The sequence below is a fragment of the Carassius carassius genome, chromosome 15 (assembly GCF_963082965.1).
Source record: "Carassius carassius chromosome 15, fCarCar2.1, whole genome shotgun sequence".
NCBI lineage: Eukaryota > Metazoa > Chordata > Actinopteri > Cypriniformes > Cyprinidae > Carassius > Carassius carassius.
Window position 1 is genome coordinate 23,573,495 of NC_081769.1, and position 24,279 is coordinate 23,597,773.

The window sequence follows — 24,279 nt, forward strand, 5'->3', positions numbered from 1 at the left end:
TTGACCCATACAATGTATTGCTATTGCTACAAATATACCTGTGCTACTTTGTGGTCCAAGGTCACATACCTTGGACCATCTACGTATCCAGACCAGATGGTGGATCAGCACCTAGAAAGGACCTCTACTGCCCTGAAAGACAGCCGAGACCAGGACAACTAGAGCCCCAGATACAGATCCCCTGTAAAGACCTTGTCTCAGACGACCACCAGGACAAGACCACAGGAAACAGATGATTCTTCTGCACAATGACTTTGCTGCAGCCTGGAATTGAACTACTGGTTTTGTCTGGTCAGAGGAGAACTGGCCCCCCAACTGAGCCTGGTTTCTCCAAAGGTTTTTTTCTCCATTCTGTCACGGATGGAGTTTCGGTTCCTTGCCGCTGTCGCCTCTGGCTTGCTTAGTTGGGGTCACTTCATCTACAGCGATATCGTTGACTTGATTGCAAATAAATGCACAGACACTATTTAACTGAACAGAGATGACATCACTGAATTCAATGATAAACTGCCTTTAACTATCATTTTGCATTATTGACACACTGTTTTCCTAATGAATGTTGTTCAGTTGCTTTGACGCAATGTATTTTGTTTAAAGCACTATATAAATAAAGGTGACTTGACTTGACTTGACATAGCCTATCAGTTCAACTAGGCTACAGTATAAACCAGTGGTTCTCATTCAGGGGCCACCACTAGAGTGCCTCTGCAAACTTCCAATGGGCCCTGAACATGACCTAAATTGTTTTAATTGGAAATACTCTTAAAAGTGTGATTTCTGAAAAAAAAAAGAAAAAGAAAAAAAAAGTATAAATCAATATGATCTTAAAACTTAATGGTCGTCGCCAAGCTTATAAATGACTCACAAGTTTTATGCAATAAAAGGTTTTAATATTTTAATCCTAAATATTTAAATTAGGGAGTTTCATATGGTTGGCTTTTTAGTTAAAACCTATACATTTTTACAAATAATTGTACATTTTTTTAACGTGTAGGTCTATTTATTCACTAATTATGTTGTAAAACAACATATCATATACCAATGTATACTTAACTCAAAACCAATAAGAAAATCTCACAATGTCTTTGCTGTTTTGCGCTTTATGCTTGGCGCCTCGTAGACACACATGATCTCGCGCATGTGACCGCGAGAGGCGGGGACTGATTAAGACGAGCGTTTACAGTAGCTCAGATGCGTCGGGCACAGACGTGACGAGTTACATCCACAGTCTCTGCACAGTTTTTTCTCCCGGGGGCGATGCAGATATTTTGTTTGGGTCAGTCAAAGTTACCAAGTGACCCTACGTCAGATAAAATCTTTTCAACCGAGAGAAGAGGACACTGGACGCGAAGGTAGACTGCGTGCGTGCCCTTTTTAGCCCGGTGTATGTTTGTATTTTTACCATATGTATTTTCTAACACATAGAAGCGTTTAGACAGTGTGTTGACGGGTGGATGCTGAATGGATGTAACGTTACCGACACACTTCACAGATGAATGTTATGAGGTTGCAGCTGGGCGGGTCTTCAGTGAGGATTACATTTATTGTTGCAGAAATATTCTTGCTTCTGCTCTGTTGCTAGGAGACCTTTGACAGTTGAGGTTCAAAAGTGATTGTGAAGGCGACCAATCACTCTAATCTGCATTTAGTGACAATGTTGCTTTGTGTTCGTGACAATTAAATTGTCAAAATAATACAAATAATGGACAATATAACATCCGCCTACAGGTTGTTGTTATTATTATTTTTTAGTAATATAACCACTTTGTAATATAAGTAATATAAGCACTTTGTGTTTAACGCGACAGTATCTGACTTACACTGTTATTCAGCCACCTCTGCTTTGATGGATTAAGGGTGTATTCTGGTTAAGTAGGTCAGTGACAGGCTAAAGATGATACATGGGACCATTTGAGTGACACACCAAAGCTATAGAGAAAATATATGTCCTACTGTATCATGGACATTTGTATTATGGCTCTTATGTTTTTTCTTTTCCTTCTTCTTTTCTCCTCCATCGGCCATGGACTAACGTTACAGTCTGCTGGCTGAAGGTTATTTTGTAATCAGATCAATATCTGCTGGGATGCCTCAGACAGGATGGGCCATTAGGCTCCAATGAGTCCTGCATCAGATCGCCTACTCTCTGCCTTGAAACCATTTGACCATCACATGTGGCTTTATGAGAGGAGCGTCACAGACTGATTTTGGATCAGAATGAACTTTGCCTCTAGCTGTTTTGTATCCAAACACATTGTGCATCAGTAGGGTGAGTGGTGTTTTTATTATGTTTCTTTTAATTGTTGTGCTTTGGATGAGCATTTTCCATGAGTGAATCTCTCAAAAATATTTCTGGTCATACTTTCACTCCTTTGCTTTTCATACAGAAACAGAATTTTAACCATTAAGATGGTTTTTATATTATGCAGTTTTATTTATACAGTTATGCACATTTCATTTCCAAAATTCTCATTAATTTAATATCCATGGATGGTTTCATTTTTAGCTAGTGTGCAGTTGTCATCCTGTCTGATCACACAATGATTTTATTTGATTGAATTCTTTGTTATTTTAACATAATTTCATTTTTTAATTTGTAAAAATGTAAAAAATTGTATTAGTTTTATTTTTATCAGCTTAAAGCTAGTGCAACAAGTGCTATCATAAAGTATAAATACAATTTACATAATATATAATGATTGTATGTATTACAGTTTAAGAATTGTGGGAGGAAATGTGCTTAGTTGTAATAAATGCTTATAGCATGTAATATGCATCACATACATTTCTCAGTGGATATTTTACTCTGTTTTGCAGAAGCAAATCGTTTAAATCTTTAAAAGTAGCTCCACTGAGATGCTCAGATATTCAGGCTATCAGAGGCTTCTCAGATATGTAGGCTGTGTCCCTATTCACTCTCAGTCTTCGCTGTTTCTGTTCTTTCACTGTAGAGTGCTGCATATGCTCAGTCGGGCCTGTCTGGTGTTTTGTAGTATCAGCAGGGAGCAGTCCTTCATCCTCCTCCTCCTCTCCCCTCCAGGAGCATGCCCTCTGAGCCTCCTCCCAGGTACGTTCTGCAAACTTCAATCTACCTTGAGAGGTGACTGTGTCCTCAGTGCTTTGGTGAGTTTTAAGTTGATGTAGACGCCGCTGGATTTAATGGGAGGTGTTGTGACAGGTCAGCTTTATTAAAAGAGCTCTGGAGGATGTTTAAGGTCATCCAAAGCTTTTATCTCCCAAGGCAGTATTACTTTGTGTTAACTAATACTGTAAAACATTTTTTGTTAAATTTACTACTCTGTGGAGGCATTTTGGTAACTGTATTCTACAATTCCTACCTATACATATAAGATTAACATTATAAAAAATTAAAATGAACTGGTATTAAAATATTTTTGTGGCTGCAAAATATAGTGAAAGTAACACTTATAGTTAGTTAAATGGAGAGCAACATGATGACTTCAGCAGTGCCCCCCCCCCCACCCCAGCAACTGTTGTCAGTAATAACAGAAAGAGCACAGTGTCACCCACATATGCCATCAGGGTTAATCATGTATATGTCAAGAAGCATTTATGCAGACAGTTATGCACATAACTAACAACATTTTTTTGATAATGCCCATATCCATATTAATTCAAAGAAGGTTCATGCTTTACGATTCTAATAATTTTATTGTAAAAGTGAATATATTGCCTTGCTAAAGTATTATAAATATAATCTTTCTTGCAATTAATTTGTTTTTAAAACAAATGTATATCATTTAGACCTAAAAAGTGTTAGATTAATTTATATTTATCTTTAAATCTTTACAGTAAAATTACATGTACAATACCTTTTTTAACAAAAAATAAACAAGTTTACTGTATCATCAATGATACTAAATATGTATGTGTTGAGCTGGAAAGAGCTATTCAGGGCCACGGGAGCAGTGAGAATCAATGACATCTCACTTACTGAATAGATATATTGATATAGACCTAGTGTATGTGTATGTTCAGTGGCAGGCAGAAAGACACATACACACTTCATTGTTTCTGGTCACAGGATTCCATGATGAGATGTTCATGATTTCCAAGCATAGGCTTGTCTTGCAGCATTGTTCTTGTGTCTCAGCTCTCAGGACATGCTGACAGGACAGAGGCTGTGTCAATCCAAATCCCACCAGGACTCTGTCCTCTCTGCCCTTAATCAGCAGCGCAAGGACGGACTGCTCTGCGATGTCACCCTGGTCGCCGGGGAGCAGAAGTTCCATGCTCACAAGGCAGTCCTGGCAGCCTGCAGTGATTACTTCCGGGTGAGATTTTACACTCTAGAGATTCCATCTAATGAAACATGATCAATGAAAGTGTCTGCCACACAAGTTTCTAAGTTTCTACAGTATGTTTCACTTCTGCTGGCATCTTTTAAGAGTATAGTTCTCCCAAATATATATTTTTGTAAGCCCATTTCTATGTTAGCCCATTTACACCAAATAGGAAAGAAATCATGCTTTGGTACATCAAAAAATAGTCAGAATTATGCCGTACTAATTCAAAATTATTATTTTTTTTATCTTTGTTTTTATTATTTTTGACTTTATTATGATACAACAGTGGAGAGCAGTCAGGCAGCTACCAATATATAATATCTAATCTGACAATCTAAATTAGGAACAATAAGAGATATGAGATATGAAGCTATAGTTATGACATACAAAAAAACAACAAAAGTGTCAAATTAAAAATTATTAGGTAAGGTTCAATTATTATAAAAGTCAAACTTTTATGTCATAAATTTTAATCTTTATCTATTTCCGACTTTAGTATCTCATAATTCTAACGTTTGATGTCATAATTGTGACTTTAGAATTATGATTTACCAATGTATATGTTAATGTGGCAGAAAAAGGCCTCCATCAATATCCTTTTTTTTTTTGGAACAGAAAGGGAGATGTTAGGCAGAATGTTCACACTGCTCTTCTCCATACAATAAAGGCGAATGGGGACGAGTGCTGCTGAGTTCCAAAAATGAAAAAAAAGCACCATAAATGTACCACTAACATTGCCATTCAACTTGAGTGCAAAATTCCAAATCTTCTGAAACCACCCATACCTATGTATAGGGTTGGGTATCGTTTGAATTTGAACGATTCCGATTCTGATTTCGATTCCTTGTTTCGATTCCAGTTCCTAACGATTCTCGATTCCGATTCTTTTAAGAGGCAGGGTCAAAAAAAGTTTAGGATATTTTAAATGATCTAGTTAACCAACGGTCTTTCTGAAGGAAATAGTCGGACCTTTTTCATCAATTTTAATTCTATGAACTTTTTACTTTTTTCTTTTAACTTTTTTTTTCTTTTCTTATTTAGAGAGACGACCGACTGAAAAAATCACCACGAGCGTCACGCACGCTTCCGTGTGTGTGATGAATGACGACGCGCTTCTGCGCCATTCATTAACACAGACATGCAGAACATGCAGGATTCATGTTAAAATAGACTGTTCCGGCTTAATATTTACAGATACTAGTCCATATCGCTATTTGATGTAAGTGCAATGAACTCGGAGGTGCATTATCATGTTCGACCTGCACCCTCCTATGCACGAAACAATCTTAATGCAAATGTTGCATTTTGCCAAGATTTCGTTCTGTTTAAGAAAGTGAAACCACACTTAAACTCGCTCGATTATGCCAACACTTCTGGTGTACGCTTCTTTGTTGATTTTCAGCGGTTTCTTCTTCTTCTGGTCGGCGGACTAGGAATCGAAACTAGGAATCGAAATGTAAACTTTTGAATGATTCCAGGAAAATTGCAAAGCTAGTCCCGGTTCCAATCGATACTCGATTCTCGATACCCAAGCCTACCTATGTATGAGATAAAGACAGAAATGTCATTATATATTAAAAGTAACGTGTACATACATTCAAATGTTTAATATACTGTTAACATATTCTTTAGACCCTCACACAAGTCATACGAGTTTGGAACAACATGATAGTGAGTAAAAAATGACAGGATTTTCCTTTTTAGCAGTGCAATCCTGATCCAATTATATACAGTTCACATGGAAGGCCAGACGGGAAATGAAAAGTCGGCACCGTCCTGAAAACCATATCAGTTAGATTTGATTTTGGTTTGTTCAGAAGCATACAAAGAAGAAATACGTCCAGCTCTGCAGCAGAGAGAAAGATTATCTGCACTGTTCAAAGAACAGAATTAAATAGGGCAGGTATATTTATCTCTATATGTCTCCTGGAAGCTCTCTACCTCTGTTGGGCTGGAATGATAAGATTTTTATTCCTCTGTTTTTGATTTTAGCCCTTGGTAATAACAAAATAATTTGTGTTAGACAATTAACCCGAAAGCATAAGTAGTGGTCCACCGATATTGGTTTTTTGACAGCCAGTGCCGATATCTTGGAAAGCAGGGGGCCAATATAAAGCAATATAATTAAAAAAATTTTTTTTTTTACGAAATTGGAAATCATTTGACAATGGATTAAAAAAAATAAATGTGTAAAATAAACATACTTTAGATGACAAAGTATTTTTCACAAATAAATAGATATTTAATAAAAATAGAATTAAAAAGGAAGTAAGGAAGTTCAATTCACAATTTTTCTAAGATTTGCTTAAATTATGTAAATGCGTATTTGCTTAATGCTGACCGTAAACAAGAAAGTGTCGTCAAAATAAAAGTCCTGCCTCGAACACATCGGCCAAGCAGAAAAACTTATCGGCCGATGCCGATATTTGAAAATTGCCAAATATTAGCCATGGCGATATATCGGTCGACCGCTGTTTCGCAATTGGTCCTGCATTGTTTGTGCATGAATTATACCTACAATTTTAGGGCTTGTTTAAGGGTTAGCTCACCAAAAAAATGAAAATTAGCCCAAAAATTACTCATCATCAAGTCATCCTAGGTGTATATGACTTTCTTCTTTCAGACATATCCAGTCTGAGTTATATTAAAAATGGTCTTTGATCTTTCAAGCTGTTTAATGCCACTCAGTGGGTGTTGAATGCATCAGTCCAAAAGAAGTTAAATAAAAAGTGCCCATCCATCCAGTGATGCATGCACAAAGGCGACCTCCATACGTCATCTGCCCGGACCTGCTTCTGTGTACAACAGTGTGCAAGCTACATTAAAGTGATTATTACACTTGGTTATGGATATTTGTATTATAAAAAAGCATCGATTCGCTACAGGAGGCCTTTGTTCACCCCCCGGAGCCATGCGAGACTTTTTTTTTTTTAATGGATGGGCGCTTTTTATTTAACTTCTTTTGGACTGAAGCACTGCAACACCCACTAAGTGACATCAAACAGCTTGAAAAATCAGACAATTTATTTTATATAACACTGACTGAATTCGTCTGAAAGAAGAAAGCCATATACACCTAGGATGACTTGAGGGTGAGTTATTTAGGGGCTAATTTTCATGTTTGGGTAACTAACCCTTTGAAGGGCACCTATTATACAAAATTAAAAATATTGGTTCAGTTTGTAGCGTGAGATTAGTTTGATTAGTCCATTAGTGTTATATGTATAGACGAAAACACTTTTTTATACAGTTCAATACCAGTCGCATTATCTTCAGAATATGTAAAAACTATACCAGTTTACCTAGTTGCACAAATTACAGGATATTGCACCCTTTCGAGCTTCAACATATCAGCGGCACTAATGAATAAATGTGAACGGTGTAATCAGTGCCTGTGGCACTACCATTAAAGACAAACACTGTAATAATGACATTACACATTAGTCCAAAGATGTTTGTATAGCAAAGCTCTTTGAGTAAACATCTATCTATATCTATCTATCTATCTATCTATCTATCTATCTATCTATCTATCTATCTATCTATCTATCTATCTATCTATCTATCTATCTATCTATCTATCTATTACGACAAATGCTGTTAAGACACTGTTAAAGATACAAGTATATCTTTAACAGTTAATGACATCAGCAAAAATCATGACACAAGTAAGTTCAGATGATGATTCTGTAACCACAATTCATCTCTTTGAACTATTAAAAACATCTCATAATGTATGAGTAATTTGTGAATCAGACTACACTGGTAGTGCTGTGTGTTGTTTTTGTCTGTTTTGTTCTTGCCAGTTTTAGTGGTTCACTGTATAGACTTAAAACTTGGATTCACAGCTCATGTGAAATATGATTGCCTGGTAACTGAAGAATAACAGCGCAGCACTGCCTGAAACACTGATGTGAGGGATTGAATGATTGTGCATTATCATATGGCTCAAAAAGCATGTGTTGTAAACTAATTAGCCTGTAAAGCTGCTGTCCGACCAGCATGCTCTGCTTTTCCAAGGTCAGAACAGAAGTCATCCAGCCAGGCATATGACTCAGGACTGGTCATCCTTAGTACCCACAATCCCCTTGCAAGAAAACCCCTGCAAGTCTTGCTTATGGGCATTGGTGTCCCAGTAAGCAGCTCTCTAAGTAGCGTCAACAAATCTCAGCTCTAATGATTTCTTTTGAAAGTCTGAATCTGAGGCCGAGGTCAGGCATTAAATAAGTGCTGCTCTTAAAATTAAAAATAGGAAAACAGGCTACACTCGTAACAGGCACTTCAACTGTGAGATACTACTTAGGGAAAAGTTTCTGACGGTGAGGTGACCGAGATAAGATGATAAACACTTGGCATCTATTTTTAACACATGGAGACTTCAGACTGAGCCAAGACCTATATTAGATGTCTATTGATTCTTTCACTGGACTATGCACTGATACAAATTTTTATCCTGAACCAGACTTAATCTGTATCTGAGAGTTATTGCTCCTTGAGTTTGAGAGATATATAGATAAATCACACTTTTATTTTTTTATTCAGCACGATGTTCATCATTAGGAGCAGTTAGGTTGGATCAGTTGAATTTGATAGGTGTAATGATGATCCAATGTGCTTTGACTTCCTCTCCTCCATGGGCTCTGTTCATTGACCATCCTGCGCTTGCTCTGTGACAGTAATCAATGCTTTTGATTAGTGTACTCCTGCCAGAGAACACAGCGGGACAGCACTGGCCTCTTGCTCTCTTTATTTTTTGTGTGTGAAACTAAAGTACGCACTGATTGATGGTCATGGACTCAATTTCAATCTCAGTACGAGACTCTTTAGACTTGAATGAAGAGTTTATTGATGTTTTTGTTTTAAAGATGCTAAATTACTCTACTCTAGTTCTGTAGTGCATCCTGCTTATATGTTTGTGTGTGTGTGTGTGTCTCTTTAGGCCATGTTCAGTCTGTGCATGGTGGAGAGTGAGGCAGATGAGGTAACTCTCCAGGGTGTGACTAGCGTGGGACTGAAGCACGCACTGGACTTCGCCTACACAGGCCAGGTAAATTCAGCATAGCCCACACAGCTACATAGAGCCTGAGCATGCAAAATAAATGAAATTGACTGCGCCTCAAGCAAAGACAGGTCTCTAAGTTCTGGAAAGACCCCATTATGAAAACCCTCTCGAAATAGGAGCAGATAAGTGAAATGCTTGTGAATAATAATATTTATTCTAGAGCTTCACAAATGGCCTTACACACTTGAACATCTAATTCTGGTTAATTGTAATCCTGAGTTTATCACACTATAAATTTGTGAACTGTGAGTTCTTGTTTTTAGATGCATATTTATGAGGTAAATAACAAACACGTGTGTGTGTGTGTGTGTGTGTGTGTGTATGTATGTATGTGTATATATATATATATATATATATATATATATATATATATATATATATACATACATACACACACACACACAGCAGTGAGTAGGGGCAGCTGTGGCATACTTTTTATTTATATGTAATAGATTCTTTTAAATTTAATGTTTAATTATTTACAGTGTATGTATATTTAATGAAAAGATACATTTTTAGTTTGTGATTGGTTCCCTGTTGCTATACAACTTTTACATTATAGCATTGCTAGCAGAGATATTATAAGGCCACCCATGATTCAGTAATATATACACTAATGTTAACATTTATTTTTTCAAATAAATGAATATGCGTGATATTGGCCAGTAGTGGATCAGAAGTGACAGTAAAGACATTTATAATGTTATAAATGATTTCTATTTCAAATGAATGAGGTTCTTTTGAACCTTCTTTTTATCTGAGAATCATTTAAAAATGAAAAAATAGTAAATAATCATTGCAAAATCTAAATTTTCTTAAATATAATAAATAAATATAATAAAGTTGAAAAATTGTATTTTCCATTGTAATAATATTTCCTACTGTATTTTGATTGTTATTATTGTATTTTTAATACACAAAAAAGTACCCTTAGCCAGTTTAAGAAACCTCTGCAAATAAAATTTAAAAAACCTTAGTGACCCCAAACTTTTGAATGTACAGTAACTGAATTAGATAAATTGTAGCGCTCACTATCCTTCACAGTTAAAATAACCCGTTGCCTCCATTTTTGTTCCTGGATGCACATGTGCTTTAGCTGCACCAGCCTGAAAAATACAGTTTTTTTGCATGATCTATACTAACCATCTTTGGCACAGAGAATGAAACACATTTTTTGGCTTATTTCGATTATTTTTTAAAATAAAGCTTATTTTTATTTTTTTTTATTTAAAAAAAAAATGTTTCTTTATATCATTTTTATTAAAACGAGTCTGTATTTGTATGATAATATAATGCACTCTGTACATTAATAATGAATATTTTAATGGCTTTGCAATCTAAGCATAATAAAGTATGTGAAGACATTTAATATAGTAGTCTGCTATACATATTATTATAGAGCTGGCTTAAAATGCAATGCTTTTATAAAATATTTAATAAAAGGTCACTGCTCCATCTTTCTCTTCACCAAGGGTTCTTTAGAATGAAAAAGGTCAAAGACCCCTGTTTGCAAGGTTGTTGTTTTTTAGGATAGTCTTACTCCGGTCCTTTGTCTGTAGATCATGCTGGAGCCAGGAGTGATACAAGACGTCCTGTCTGCTGGAAGCCACCTTCAGCTGCTGGAACTGCTCAGCCTCTGTTCTCACTATCTCATTCAGGTGTGTTGAAGAGTCATTTCTGCCCTGAAAGGTACTACATAGAACTTCACTGTGTGATCAGATCTTTGTGTTACATCATCACTGTGTTTGTGTCAGATTTTTTTCTTTTGAAAGTGCTACGATTTTGCTGCTTCCTGTTCACTTCTTAGAGGAGTAGTTCTGAAATAAAAATGTCATCTCTTCACCTTCATGCTCTTTTCAGTTTGATTACAATTAATGTGTACAGCTTTTAAGCTTCAAAAAGACACAAATAACTATAGAATTTTTTTAATAATAGTATTGTATATAAGACTATATATGATTTTGTGTTATATTCTCATGAAGCCTTTGTTTGAGAAATCTTAGTCATTATTTCTTAAGGATTTTCAGCTGATTCATCAGAATTCCATAGGTTTTCCCCATAAATTAGCCCAGAAAATCCCATAAATTAACTCAGACAATCACTACATTTAAAATGTGCTGATTATTCATTTTAACCAGTAGATGGCAGTCAGTCTCTGTGTATGAAATATTTTTCCTAATCATGCGTCTGTGGAACATCCTGACTGGATTTCTCTCTCTGGTATTCTTCCTTTAACTTAGAATTTTCAAGGCTACAGTTATGGATATTGTGGACTTTGGTTAAATTTAGCTCTCTTAAGCTTCCTGTAATCATTTATTTTAACTATATTATTTACTGTATTACAATATTTAACAACTGCATTCATGGTGATATCATGTGTGCTCGAGTCAGAGCATATAAGATTTCATGTTAGACTGTAATGGTCAAGTAGTTTGTGTTCATAGACTTTAGCATGAATAAAACAGCCCTTCTGACTGTGAATCTGGCTGTATTTATATCTGTGCCTGAAGGAGCTGAACAGTTTGAACTACCTGGACCTATACAGACTGGCAGACCTCTTCCACTTGCCGGCCCTAGAGGAAGCAGTGGTGAGCTTTCTGGTGGATCACCTCTCTGAGCTGCAGACGAACAGACAAGAGGAAGTTCTGCTTCTACCTTATCGGCTCCTCAGGGAAGTGCTAAAAAGCGACCGCCTCACCTCCCTCGGTGAGGAGGAGATATGGCAGGTTTGTGGGCCGCTGATTCGTAGACTTTAACTCTTCAAAACATCTCTGAACTGCTTAGGCAGCTTTAATGTAAAATATCAGTTCTGAGACGTCCATCATTGTTTTTTTTTTCTTCCGATTTTTAAAACTTTAGCTGTTTTGCGTAGAGCCCGACCGATATATCGGCCGGCCGATATTATCGGCCGATATAAGCTAATTGCATTTAAATCGGCATCGGCATTTATAACGGCCGATGAAACATGAGAAACAGAGTCTCATGCTTCACTCATGTTATGAGTGTTGCATAGTGTGCCCACCAGAGGGAGCTCTGCAGCTCCAGAGTTAACAACAGCGCCAGAAGTCCACTACAGAAGAAAGCGATCAACTGTTTTGACGGTGAGTCTGTCGTTCGTCATGTGAAATGATTGTAGATTTAGTTCATACCCTGTATATAAAAACTGTGTGGTAGTTCTAGCTAACGGTCCTATCATTATTACTTCTAAATATTCTGTAACATCACTTACAGCCGCTAATGCATTGCTATATTAGATTAGCCACAAAGCTAATACCATGTTTATCAGTGGAAGAGCGCGAACGTTAATAGGAGGTCAAACTATAACGTTAGCGTTTAACTTATTCTTATTCTATTGCGGTGTGTTTCCCACATAATGACCGCGTAATTGGGCCTTTCACACAGTACGCGGTATGCACGGCGCTTGCCGCTGGGCTCAGCGTTGCCCTTCAGATACAACGCGATTTGCGCTGCGCTATGGCATAGGCGGAGTTTTAAAAAACGTTTAGCGGGAGCTCTTTCATAGTCTGTTCCTCCTCCTTTCGGTCAGCAGCCAACATGTATCTGTCCCGTTGTAAGAAGCGAGCGATAGCGCTAGTCCTGCTGATGAGAATTAAGAGAGAAGCAAGGAAGAAGAGGCTACCCTCAGGTCCAGAGAACAATTTGGTGAATTCAGGCTGGTTACGTTACTCTAACGCTAATAGCTTCCTTTTTGCAGGCCCCTTAAATGCTTGCTATTAACTTGTTTGAAGGTGGTACTTCTCAAAATTGACAGCGGTGTGTTCATGACACTAACGTTAACCATTCAACTTCGAATTGATTCCGTAATCTTCCGGTAATAGTAGGCAAGACGATGTTTTGATTCAGACTGCACAAAGAGAAGAGGAGAAGATATATGGGTCTGTTGTGAATGTGTCTGTGAGGGCAAATATAGTGTAGTTACAGTAACTACAGTAGGTGCGTCAGAAATGATTAAACCAGAGGGGACATGTAAATAAATGTGAGCTGAACAAGCGCTTTTTTTTTTTTTTACATATTGTTTCAAAGCAGCTTTACCGACATAACAGGAAAATGTTGAAATAATATTGTTAAATATAAGTAGGTAATACCTATTGCTTGACAAATAAAAATATATATATATATTTCTCATTTTTGCCTATGTAGGAGATCCCAGTTTATTATTATTTTAATTCTAATGATGACATGAGTAATGATACATGGTGATATTATTAATACACATGCTTATTCTTTCTCCGTCTTTCTTTCTGCCTACAGATGGCTGAAAAAGGTGAATGCTGCAGCAGCAAAGTGTGGGACTACTTCTGCAAATACTTTAACTTTAGTATTATAATTTATTTACAGTAAACACACAGACTGTTAAAACCAGCTTCAACTGGAAGAAAGTAAAAGTGTTAAATGTTTAAAACCAGACTGTTTTTTGATCATTAAAAAATATATACTTTTGATGTGCAATTGTTTAGTCATTGAGACTGTAATCTAAGGCTTTTTTTTTACATAGTCCATTCTGGAAAATGGTTTATACAGCCCACATACATAGAACAGGCAGATATTTTGCTATTGAATGTTGTGTAAATGCAGTTTATAGGAAATGGGTCTAATATCCAGATTATTTTTAAAATCAAAATATCGGCTTATAAATCGGCTCTTTTCGAGTTAATATCGGCATCGGCATCGGCCCCCAAAAATCCATATCGGTCGGGCTCTAGTTTTGCGGCCACTGTAATCAGTCTCTAGATATTTTTTCCTCTTTTGTAAAGTCATAGAAATGCTATTGTGTTTTATTTATTTTGGGGAATGTTGTAGACTTCGTTCACCACTGTAGAAGTTTACCCAACTACTAAGAGGGGATCCATTAATGCAAGGGTCTATTAATGCAACATTTTTAGTTCAGGTTTTCACTATCATTTGTAATATATTATAATTTAATAATATATAATAATGTATAATATAATAGTGAAAAAACTGTATTGAATCCGAAAAGAAAGTCTCAGAATTTTTGACCCTGTGACATTCTCTATGTGTTAAGTAAATCTGAATACTTAAGAATATATTCACAAACAAACGCCACCTGTTTAATTTATGGTATAAGAGTGAGAGAAAAAGGTGTGTGGACAGTTCGATCGTGTGTGTGTGTGTGTGTGTGTATGTACACACGGGCGGAGGCTGTAGTTGGTGGGGGGGGCTGTGGTGTGACTATTCATTTGCACCAATCATGCAACCCCACCACCCCCCTCCCCACACCCAGCCTCTCTCTGATTAGGCCCACCGTGGCTCCATCAGCGCCTCAATCCCCCAGCTGTCACTCCAGCCGCCCTACTGATTGAAAACAATCAGGCCTCTGATGGCACAATTACCCTGACCCTTTAACCAGTCGCTGCTGCCATAATCAGGCCCTGATTAGGCTGCTTTGGGCCTCCTTCACTTTGCAGAGAAGGTTAATTTGGGCATCAGAGGGAAGCGTGATGGGCACAGGGGCTGGTGCTGCCTTCCACTGGTCCGAACGTGCACTCGCCAATGCTACCCTCGATATAGTTTGGCTGTCAGTCATTGTCATGCAGAGTTCTCCGAGTCTAACGCTCTGGAAATCCCAATTCTTCCTCTTTGTTTTTTTTTTCTTCTTTTTTTCTTTTTTTGCACTCACCCTCTGTCTGTCTTTCTCCGTGCGGGAGTGGGTGGGGGTGTTCATTTATTTTCTGCCCCGAGGAAGTTCTCTGATCCAGTGTGACCTTCACAGTCAACAGACGCTGTCTCGCTCACACCTCACTCTTTCTCTCTCTCTCTCTCCCTCCCGCTCTCATTTTCCTCTCTCACTCATTCTCTTTCTCCTCTTCTGTTGGCTATAAAAAGAAGGAGGGTTGAAAAAACAACTACAATAGAGCATTACATGACTAATGGCGCCGAACAGGAACGGAGGGTTTTGCTGAAACCTATGTGCACTTAAACCTTAAATGTGTGATTATTAAGGAACGTACCTGATATAGGTACCAACGGTTATCATTTGAGATGACAGACTTTTTAATTTAACAGATACCATACTGAATATTTTGGCCAATATTAGATCTTAAATTGTGCATGCAATTATCAAGTGGTGCTCACATCAAGGTAATCAGTGTTTAAAAACATTAAGAATTGATCAGTCTATAATCCATAATAATACATGAATATACATTTCTCATATTGCACGCTATTAATATTTTGATGCCTAAATTCACAAATAGCATTTAAAAATATATATTATTAAAATATAAGTTGTTTAGACAATATAGTATTTTATATTTATATAGAATTTTATATATCAGCAATCATTTGCTTATAAGCCATAACATATTAATTGTTATATGCTTATTGGCATTAGACATTGTGAGTAAACTTTTTTTTTTTTTTTAATGATTCAATGTATTGCTGCTGCATTTTATAAAAAAAATAAAAAATAATAAAATATTACATATATTGGCTATTTATTTCTTATCAGCCATAACATAAAGTTAATCAAAAGGCTTATTGGTAATTAACATAATTTTTATATGAGTAAAAAAGTAATAATTATATCCTTCATTCAATTGGAGCATGATTGATTGATTGATTGATTGATAGATTTTTTTTTTTACTGAGTTTTATTCAGAACAAAAAAGTAGACCGTATTATATAATATGTTATTTATTTACCATTTATCTTTTATCAGCCATAATATGAAGATAATTATAGCCTTAAAATTTCTTAATGCCTAATATGCATAAGTAGGTTAAGGAGTTCAAAAGTGGCTCTATTTATTGCATCTGTCAGAGCAAAATCATCTCAATCAGTTTGGGGGCAGGATTTCCTGTTTATCAACCAATGGCAGAAGGGGAGAGTGTTTGGGAAACCTTTCTGGTAGCAGTCATTTTCTCTGCAATTCGGTTCTGTTAGTGGTGCAGAAAAAACACACTCTACCTTAAGCTCCTTGATTTTTCCTTAAAATACCTTCCTGCAATTAATGTACTGTAAAACCTTTTGTGTAAGCGTAATGAAATCAAACCAGTTATGTTGTGCCATTAAAATATAAAATTTAAATGATGAAATACTCCAAGAAAAATATATTACAAGCATTTAAATTTGCCATTTGTGTGTAGGAGACGTCTAGAGGTGGTGGCCCATGATCTCGGTCTTCTATAATAAGTTCTCTGTCTCAGGGCTGATTGTGTTAAAAGCCACTTTGTTTCCACAAGAGTGGCATCGCTTATCTCCAGCCATCTCCGCCGTACTCGCATGCCTCTGCAGCTAAACAGTCTAGATTGCTCTCAAGTTCAATTAACTCCCCTTTGTCTAACTCCCTTGGCTGCGCCGTAGTGTGTATGTGTGCATGCTTCACACGCACACCTCATGTACGCGTGTGTGTGCTCACAGACCCCCCCCCCATCTCATCTGCAGCTGTCTTTTCATCACTATATAGAGACACAATATCTTAAGCATTAGCATGCAATGATACAAAGTGTTGGCTCTGCGTAGACAGGCGGTATTGTGTGGATGGTGTGAGCTGCAGCCTGTAATATGAGCAGTGTGATCTCCTGATCCTGAATCAGTGCTGAATACTGATGAGCCACTCTGCCCTGCTTTAGTTGCTGGTGCGTTGGCTGGAGCACGACTGCAGATACCAGTACATGGAGGAACTGCTGCAACATGTGCGCTACGGCCTGATGGAGGTCTCCGCCCTGCACCGTGTGGCCAACAGCCACCCCTTCCTCAACTCCAGCAGCACTGTTGCCGCCCTGGTGGAGGAGGCGTTGGACTACCACCAGTCTGTATTTGCACAGCCTTTACGTCAGACGGCACGGACCACGCCGCGCTTTCAGTCATTGACCCTGTATATCGCCGGCGGGCGCAAAAGGGAGGTCAGCCGTGTGCGAGAACTGCGGTTCTTCAACCCTTCTGCGCAGGAGCATTTACGCGTTGCTGGGGGTTCGAACTGGAGTGAGTTGGCACCCATGCCTGCTGGACGAAGTCACCACTGTGTGGCTGTTATGGGCAACTTCCTGTTCGTGGCCGGTGGGGAGGTGGAACACTCTACCGGACGGACGTGTGCGGTGAGGACGGCGTGTCGGTACGATCCAAGGGTGAACCGCTGGACTGATATTGCACCAATGAAGGTGTGCAGGGAGCATTTTGTGCTGGGAGCTCTGGGACAGTATCTTTACGCCATCGGGGGGAGGAACGAACTGAGGCAGGTTCTGCCCAGTGTGGAGCGCTACTGTCCCAAGAGAAACAAGTGGACCTATGTGCAACCGTTTGACCGCTCACTGTCCTGTCATGCAGGTTGTGTTGCAGATGGGCTGATCTGGGTCTCAGGTACTAATACATCACATTTAGCCCAATATCAGGCATATATCAGACATCTCCCAATGTGTATAGGACTCTCACAGAAGTTCTAGGCCCAAGGCATAAACTGATTGTAGTAATGCTTTTAACATATAATGATGGCTCCTTCTGCTGCAGGTGGTGTCACGAACACAGCTCAGTACCAGAATCGACTGATGGTGTATGACCCGGGACAGGTAAAATATTGGTATTTATGTGAGCCTAATGTAGTTGGGTAGTGCATCTTTCTCCTCTATAAAAAAAGAAAAAACACACATGCATGTATATATTTCAGAAAAATATGTTGTTTATATATTAAATATATTTATTTATAAATTATAATTTATATGAATTTAAATATAGACATGTAAAAACATAGAGATATAGAGAGAATAAATAATGAGTTATTTGTTTTAAATACAGACAATATGCTTGTTACAACAAAGTAAAAACATTACAACCTGTTGAAAGGATTGTGCATCTGTTTGTGAAAAATTAAATATGGCATCTACCCTGATTAAGGTCAATGGTGTTGCATATGCCTTTAACACAAAGTGCATTTAACATTGAATAGAAATTAAATATTGATTCACATTGGGCAAAAAAAAACAAACCCACCTCTACACACCACTGTAATTTATTAATGTTACATTTAAAAAGACAAGAATAAGTATCGTAGAACTTCTGTGGTCACTGCAACTGAGCATTTTTCAAAGGGAGAGGTATAAAGAAAGAAGAGGGGAGGAAAGAACAGGAGGCAGAGGCTCATTGGTATTCAAAGTGGCTTTGCATTCACCTGCCAGGAACAGCAACCCCCCACCCACACTACCCTCAACAGATGGTCGCCAAACACACACGTGTATATTCACACTCTCACTCACCACTGCTCGTGCAATCTCTGCGTATACACACACCTCTCACAAATAATAGCACACACACATTCACTGGAATATGCTAAAGAAATATGTTAAATGTTTCAATTAATTCTATAGCTTGAAATTATTTTATTATTATTATTATTAACTAATTAAAGTGTGTTTTTCTTTCTTTTGTAATTCCATCTGTCATAGAATCAATGGTTAGCACGCAGTCCCATGTTGCAGAGGAGGGTGTACCATGTGATGGCGGCAGTAAAAAGGCAGCTGTATGTGCTGGGGGGGAATGATCTGGACTACAACAATGACCGCATCCTGGTTAGACACATTGACTCCTACGACATTGACATGGATCAGTGGACACGCTGCACATTCAGTCTCCTCACAGGTCACTACACACACACACACTCCATGTAATAGATATATTCATTCAACAATTGTTGCAGAACACTTTTCCTTTCTTTCAAAGTTAGCATTTCTACATGTAGTTTTTGTTTTGAAGCACTATATTGTATTAGTGCTACTGGTACCCCTTTCAGATGTACTAAGGTGATACCATGAGTGATGGTTGAGGATAGTTAATATGGTACTGAATAGTGATGTGCGGGTCGTCTCATAACCCGTGGGTAACCTAAATCACTAAATCATTTTTTTTAAAAAAAATCCATTTATGTTGCGTGGAATTTAGTGGTGGAAATGTTTATTATTTCAAGAGATTCATTGATTTTCAGTTTGTTCACCAAAATAATTTGTTCAGATTCGTTCACTGATTCGTTCAGTGACCATTTCTTCATATCACACAAATACGCCACAGCAGGTGGCGAAAAAGAGTGTCTTATGTGTTATGTCTGAAGTCAACAAACGTAGTTACTTGTGACAAAAACTGATTTGGCTTTATCAAAGTGCGTGCATGATCGCATTAAATAAATAGTCTAAATAAGTTGTTCAGATGAACAAAGCAAAAGGTTTTCTTGCAAAATTAAACATTGCGCCTTGTATCTACTGATTGCTGATCAAGATTTACATTCTTGGCCATCTGACCTGGTATACTCTCATTTATTTCGTTCTCGAACGAAATGTATCAGTTCATTCAACTCGTTCACGAATGAGAAGATCGTAATCGTTCACTACATTCAACAAATCACATGCTTCGTCACATAGTAAATTTTTGACGGGATGAAATATTTCATAGAGCTGTTCATGAGCTGCATGCGCTGCTAATAGCGCCGCGCTCACGCACTGCTGTGGAAGGAGAAACTTCAGTGAACGAGAAATATGAATCAATGGATTACGTGAACGAGAACAATTCGTTCACCTAAACTATTCGTTCACGAACGAACCATCACTAGTGCAATTACCTATAGCCTATATTAAATATTTGGAATATATATTTTCATATTTTATTAGGTTCTTTGATAAGGTTATAAAACGAACGTCTAAGTAGCAATGTATCCCCGATGCGCGGGGCGGGCTGGGGCGGGCCAAATAATTTCAGACAAGCGGGACCCACAGGTTGGAAAAAAAGCCGACCCGCGCATCACTAGTACTGAATGATTCATATACTGTGATATTTACATGGTGCTTTAAAGGAACAGTACACCCAAAAATAAAAATTTGCTGAAAATAAACTCTCTCAATCCCTTAATTAACTCTCAGGTGATCCAAGATGTAGATGAGTTTGCTGCTTTATCAGAACAGATTTGACAAACTTTTCATTACATCACTGCTCACCAATGGACAATGCACACAATTCAAGTCTGTCTATCTTGTGAAGCGAAAGATGTTTCTAACTTCAAACCGTTGCTTCAGGTATGGCTAAAATGTGAGTGTCTCTAATCATAGTATTGCTTTCTCCAGTCATCAATCACCATTTACAAGTGAAAATGGTCTAAACCATTTAAAAAGACAGTTCTAAGTAAATATGTCAGTGGTAGTGTTATAATGAATTGTGGCCAGAAACTACTGTTTAAAATTAAAATGCTTTGATGGATTTGTCTCTTATGAACGTAGTTTTATTTTACAAGACATTAATTGATGGACTGGAGTGTATTACTTGTGGATTATTGTGATTTTTAATATCTATGACAGCACCCATTCATTGCAGAGTATCCATCTGTGAGCAAGTGATATAATGCTACATTTCTTAAAATCAGCTGTTAGAATCTCTACAAACCCATATACATCATGAATGGAGTGAGGGTGAGTACATTTTCAACAAATTCTCATTTTTGGCTGAACTACTCCTTTAATGGTATAATATTGTATATATATTTTTTATAAATTCTCATTGTGCAGTATGTTACCTATTAAACTTATATTCTTCAATAACTATGAACTTTTGATAGGAATAATATATGCAGAAATTAACCTAGTTTAGCTGGTAAGAAGTTTTTAGAATCACAGCCTTGCTAGAGAAATGAAAGTCATCCAAGCTAAATAAATAAAGGATAAAAAAAAAAATCATACTTTCAAAATATAAGAAAAAAGTTTCTTCACAGTGCCCTTAAAGGCTCATAAAACATTTGCTTTTATAAGAGTAATATTCTTTATATTCTTCTTTTAGGCCAAAATGAGGCAGGAGTGTCCGTCCATGATGACAGAATCTATGTGGTTGGTGGATATTCAATCTGGACAAATGAACCACTTGCCTGCATTCAGGTAAGTGGATTGAATAGTGCATATGTTTGAATGACATGTTAGATAATTAGTGTTGAGATGCCATCATTTGTCTGTTTGGCAGGTGCTAGATGTGAGCACCAAGGGGAAAGAAGAGGTTTTTTATGGGCCGACTCTCCCATTCGCTTCGAATGGAGTGGCGACATGTTTCTTGCCTGCACCATACTTCACCTGCCCCAACCTGCAGACCCTACAAGTGCCACATCACAGGATAGGAGCTCTCTAACCTCTGTGCTCATAACTCAAGGACATTCCCACAAACACACTATGAACCAATGAAATCATGTCAGAGCATATTGTACTTCCACAAATTGTGACTGGTGGATGAAACTGTTGTTGATCATACATTGATCTCGTAGAGCCAGTGTTCTGATGGATGAGAAAACCTTCAAAAAGAAGTTAAAGAGTTTTTATCGCCAGGCTTCACTGACATTCATGCATTTCTGAACTGGATGTGCTGTGGTGCTGCACCAGGCTAATACAGTTTAACAAGCAGCGTGTAAATCTGTCAGAATGATTAAGAGCCACTTCATGGCCCAGTCCCAAATGGTGCACTTGATGTAAACCTGTGGTCCGTCAAGTACATAAGATTTCAGGTTTTCCCATTTATCATTTTAACATAAAAAGGGTGTTCATACCTCACGGTGAACTTTACTCAACAATCCATGCAGAATTAAATCAAAAGACATACGCAAGAGCGGCATTTGGGACAGGGCCGAAGTGTTAATGACCTGTTATCAAAGATTCTTAGGACTCCATCCACTCTCCATTCTGACCTTGATGTTCTGCCACTGTCATTTCTCAGCCTGTGACAAACTGTACTTTTATCAAAACTCAGGATGAAGACCGTACAATTGTTTACTGAATGTGTATGACCACAGCTGACGACAAGTGCACACACAGCAACTTCACAATTGGCGTCAATGGTGGCATCTTGCCTGTTCTCCATCCCACCACCAGAAACCCTTTCCATAAGAAAACATGTAAGGGCACACTTTTTTTTACATAATGCCTCTAATAAATACAAAATTTATGCAGTTGTGGAATAAAGATTAACGATAGTGAGTTCTTGAATCATTAATTCTCTGAAACTAAAGATTCTCTAAAGCTTTATTCCCAGAAGCTTTATTTCTATTCTACTGGTGAAGTTCTGAAAGTTGTCAAGTCATTTGTGATTGCTAGGTAAGATTATAATCTACTTTATAACCTAAAGTATTTCCCTTTTTGTCATTTTAACATTTTTCGTGACATTCCAGGTCTGGGTATTTTCATTTTTTTTCCATGGATGTAGGAACCTTGCAGCAAGCAGGTAAAGCACTCAAACAGACTCAGTGAGAAACTTAAAATATGGCAGGGGAGATAAAACGTAGGTCTTAGTAATTTTGTTCAATATATATGTTCAATAGTAAGGCTGCTCACTAAAATTTGGAAGTAAGCTAATATGTCACCATATACTGTAACATACCTCATAACTGTTAAGCCGTATAAAATAGTTACTCTGATTAGCTCAGAGAATGAAAGCTCGACTTGATGGGGCTAAGAGGTGACTGTGGTGAGAGAGACAGTGTGGCTCATTTGATGGCTCTGCTCTAATGAAGTGTGATGCCTGTGCCACACTGCGGGGCGATGTGCGAGCGTGCCGGCTGCAAGAGAGGACCGAGAGCTGAGATGGAAATGGAAGGAATGATTGGGATGGAGAAAAGGGGGAAAAAGAAGGGTAGGAGGTAGAGAGTGATGAGAGGCTCTAGGCAATTTGTGCCCAGAATTGCATGGAGATTGCAAACAGTATGAATATTTAAAGGAAAGGTTTGGGGTGAAGGTGGTTGAGGGAGCCATAGGTGTCACATTTGTGGTTTCATGACTGATTTTGATTACTAGTCTGTGCAGTTGCCAGAAAAGTGCTGATTGATAGCAGAATACCATATGAAAGCTTGTAGCCTCTTTCTAGATGTGATGGTAAAAATATTGAATTTCAGATTAATCGCTATCTTTGTTCTAGCTTTCTTGGTGTGGTTTGAGTAGCTTCGTGTAAAATGTATTATTTGTACAGCGCTGCCCGACATGCTGCTGAGGTGATATGAATGCATTTACAATACAATTATAACTGCATATATATATATATATATATATATATATATATATATATATATATAGAAATAAAATTGGTTGAAAATATGAAATGTTTTAAATATAAAACTAAAACCGCCAGTAGGTGGCAACAGTCACTAATGTACAGTTGCTTCTCAATAAATTAGAATGTCGAGGAAAAGTACATTTCAGTAATTCAACTCAAATTACAAAACACATGAATTAAATTCAATGCACACCGACTGAAGTAGTTTAAGTCTTTGGTTCTTTTAACTGTGATGATTTGGCTCACATTTAACAAAAACCCATCAATTCACTATCGCAACAAATCAGAATACTTCATAAAACCAAAAAAATCCATTTGTGAATTGTTGGCCTTCTGGAAAGTATGTTTATTTACTGTACATTTAGCACAGTCCTTTTTCTTTAATTACTGCCTCAATTCGGCGTGGTATGGAGGTGATCAGTTTTTGGCACTGTTGAGAAGGTATGGAAGGCCAGGTTTCCTTGACAGTGGCCTTCAGCTCATCTGCATTGTTTGGTCTCTTATTTCTCATTTTCCTCTTGACAATAGCCCATAGATTCTCTATGGGGTTATGGTCTGGTGAGTTTGCTGGCCAGTCAGCACACCAACACTATGGTCATTTAACCAACTTTTGGTGCTTTTGGCAGTGTGGGCAGGTGCCAAATTCTGCTGGAAAATGAAATCAGCATCTGAAAAAAGCTGGTCAGCAGCAGGAAGCATGAAGTGCTCCAAGATTTGTTGGTAAACGGGTGCAGTGACTTTGGTTTTCAAAAAACACAATGGACCAACACCAGCAGATGACACTGCATCCTAAATCATCACAGACTGTGGAAACGTAACACTAATGAGCTATGAGCTTCTCCACTCTTCCTCCAGACTCTAGGACCTTGGTTTACA

At 37.7% G+C, this 24,279-nt stretch overlaps 1 protein-coding gene across 6 annotated transcripts; it reads left to right on the forward strand.

Annotated features, from left to right (window-relative positions):
* The first annotated feature begins 1,151 nt into the window (after nt 1-1,151).
* On the forward strand, nt 1,152-22,334 carry LOC132158628 (kelch-like protein 32). 6 transcript variants are annotated; one of them, XM_059568119.1, is made up of 13 exons: nt 1,631-1,728; nt 1,833-1,876; nt 2,041-2,269; nt 2,952-3,067; nt 4,115-4,295; nt 9,247-9,354; nt 10,929-11,027; nt 11,880-12,095; nt 16,983-17,709; nt 17,857-17,915; nt 18,789-18,981; nt 21,157-21,251; nt 21,334-22,334. In XM_059568119.1, exons 4-13 carry the CDS (start codon nt 3,045-3,047, stop codon nt 21,493-21,495), a joined length of 1,863 nt encoding a protein of 620 aa, XP_059424102.1. In that variant the 5' UTR covers nt 1,631-1,728; nt 1,833-1,876; nt 2,041-2,269; nt 2,952-3,044; the 3' UTR covers nt 21,496-22,334. The 6 variants fall into 6 exon arrangements, with proteins under 6 accessions (XP_059424100.1, XP_059424103.1, XP_059424104.1 ...); XM_059568117.1 differs by lacking the exons at nt 1,631-1,728; nt 1,833-1,876 and adding an exon at nt 1,152-1,352; XM_059568120.1 differs by lacking the exons at nt 1,631-1,728; nt 1,833-1,876 and adding an exon at nt 1,152-1,352 and having other exon boundaries at nt 2,994-3,067.
* The last annotated feature ends 1,945 nt before the right edge of the window (nt 22,335-24,279 follow it).

Bases quoted from the DNA above. Each gene is read 5' to 3' on its own strand.
- LOC132158628 (XM_059568117.1), top strand. From the start codon at position 3,045: ATGCCCTCTGAGCCTCCTCCCAG. The intron at 3,068-4,114 runs GTACGTTCTGCA...CTTGTGTCTCAG, and splicing joins CCCTCTGAGCCTCCTCCCAG to CTCTCAGGACATGCTGACAG. The intron at 21,252-21,333 runs GTAAGTGGATTG...TCTGTTTGGCAG, and splicing joins AACCACTTGCCTGCATTCAG to GTGCTAGATGTGAGCACCAA.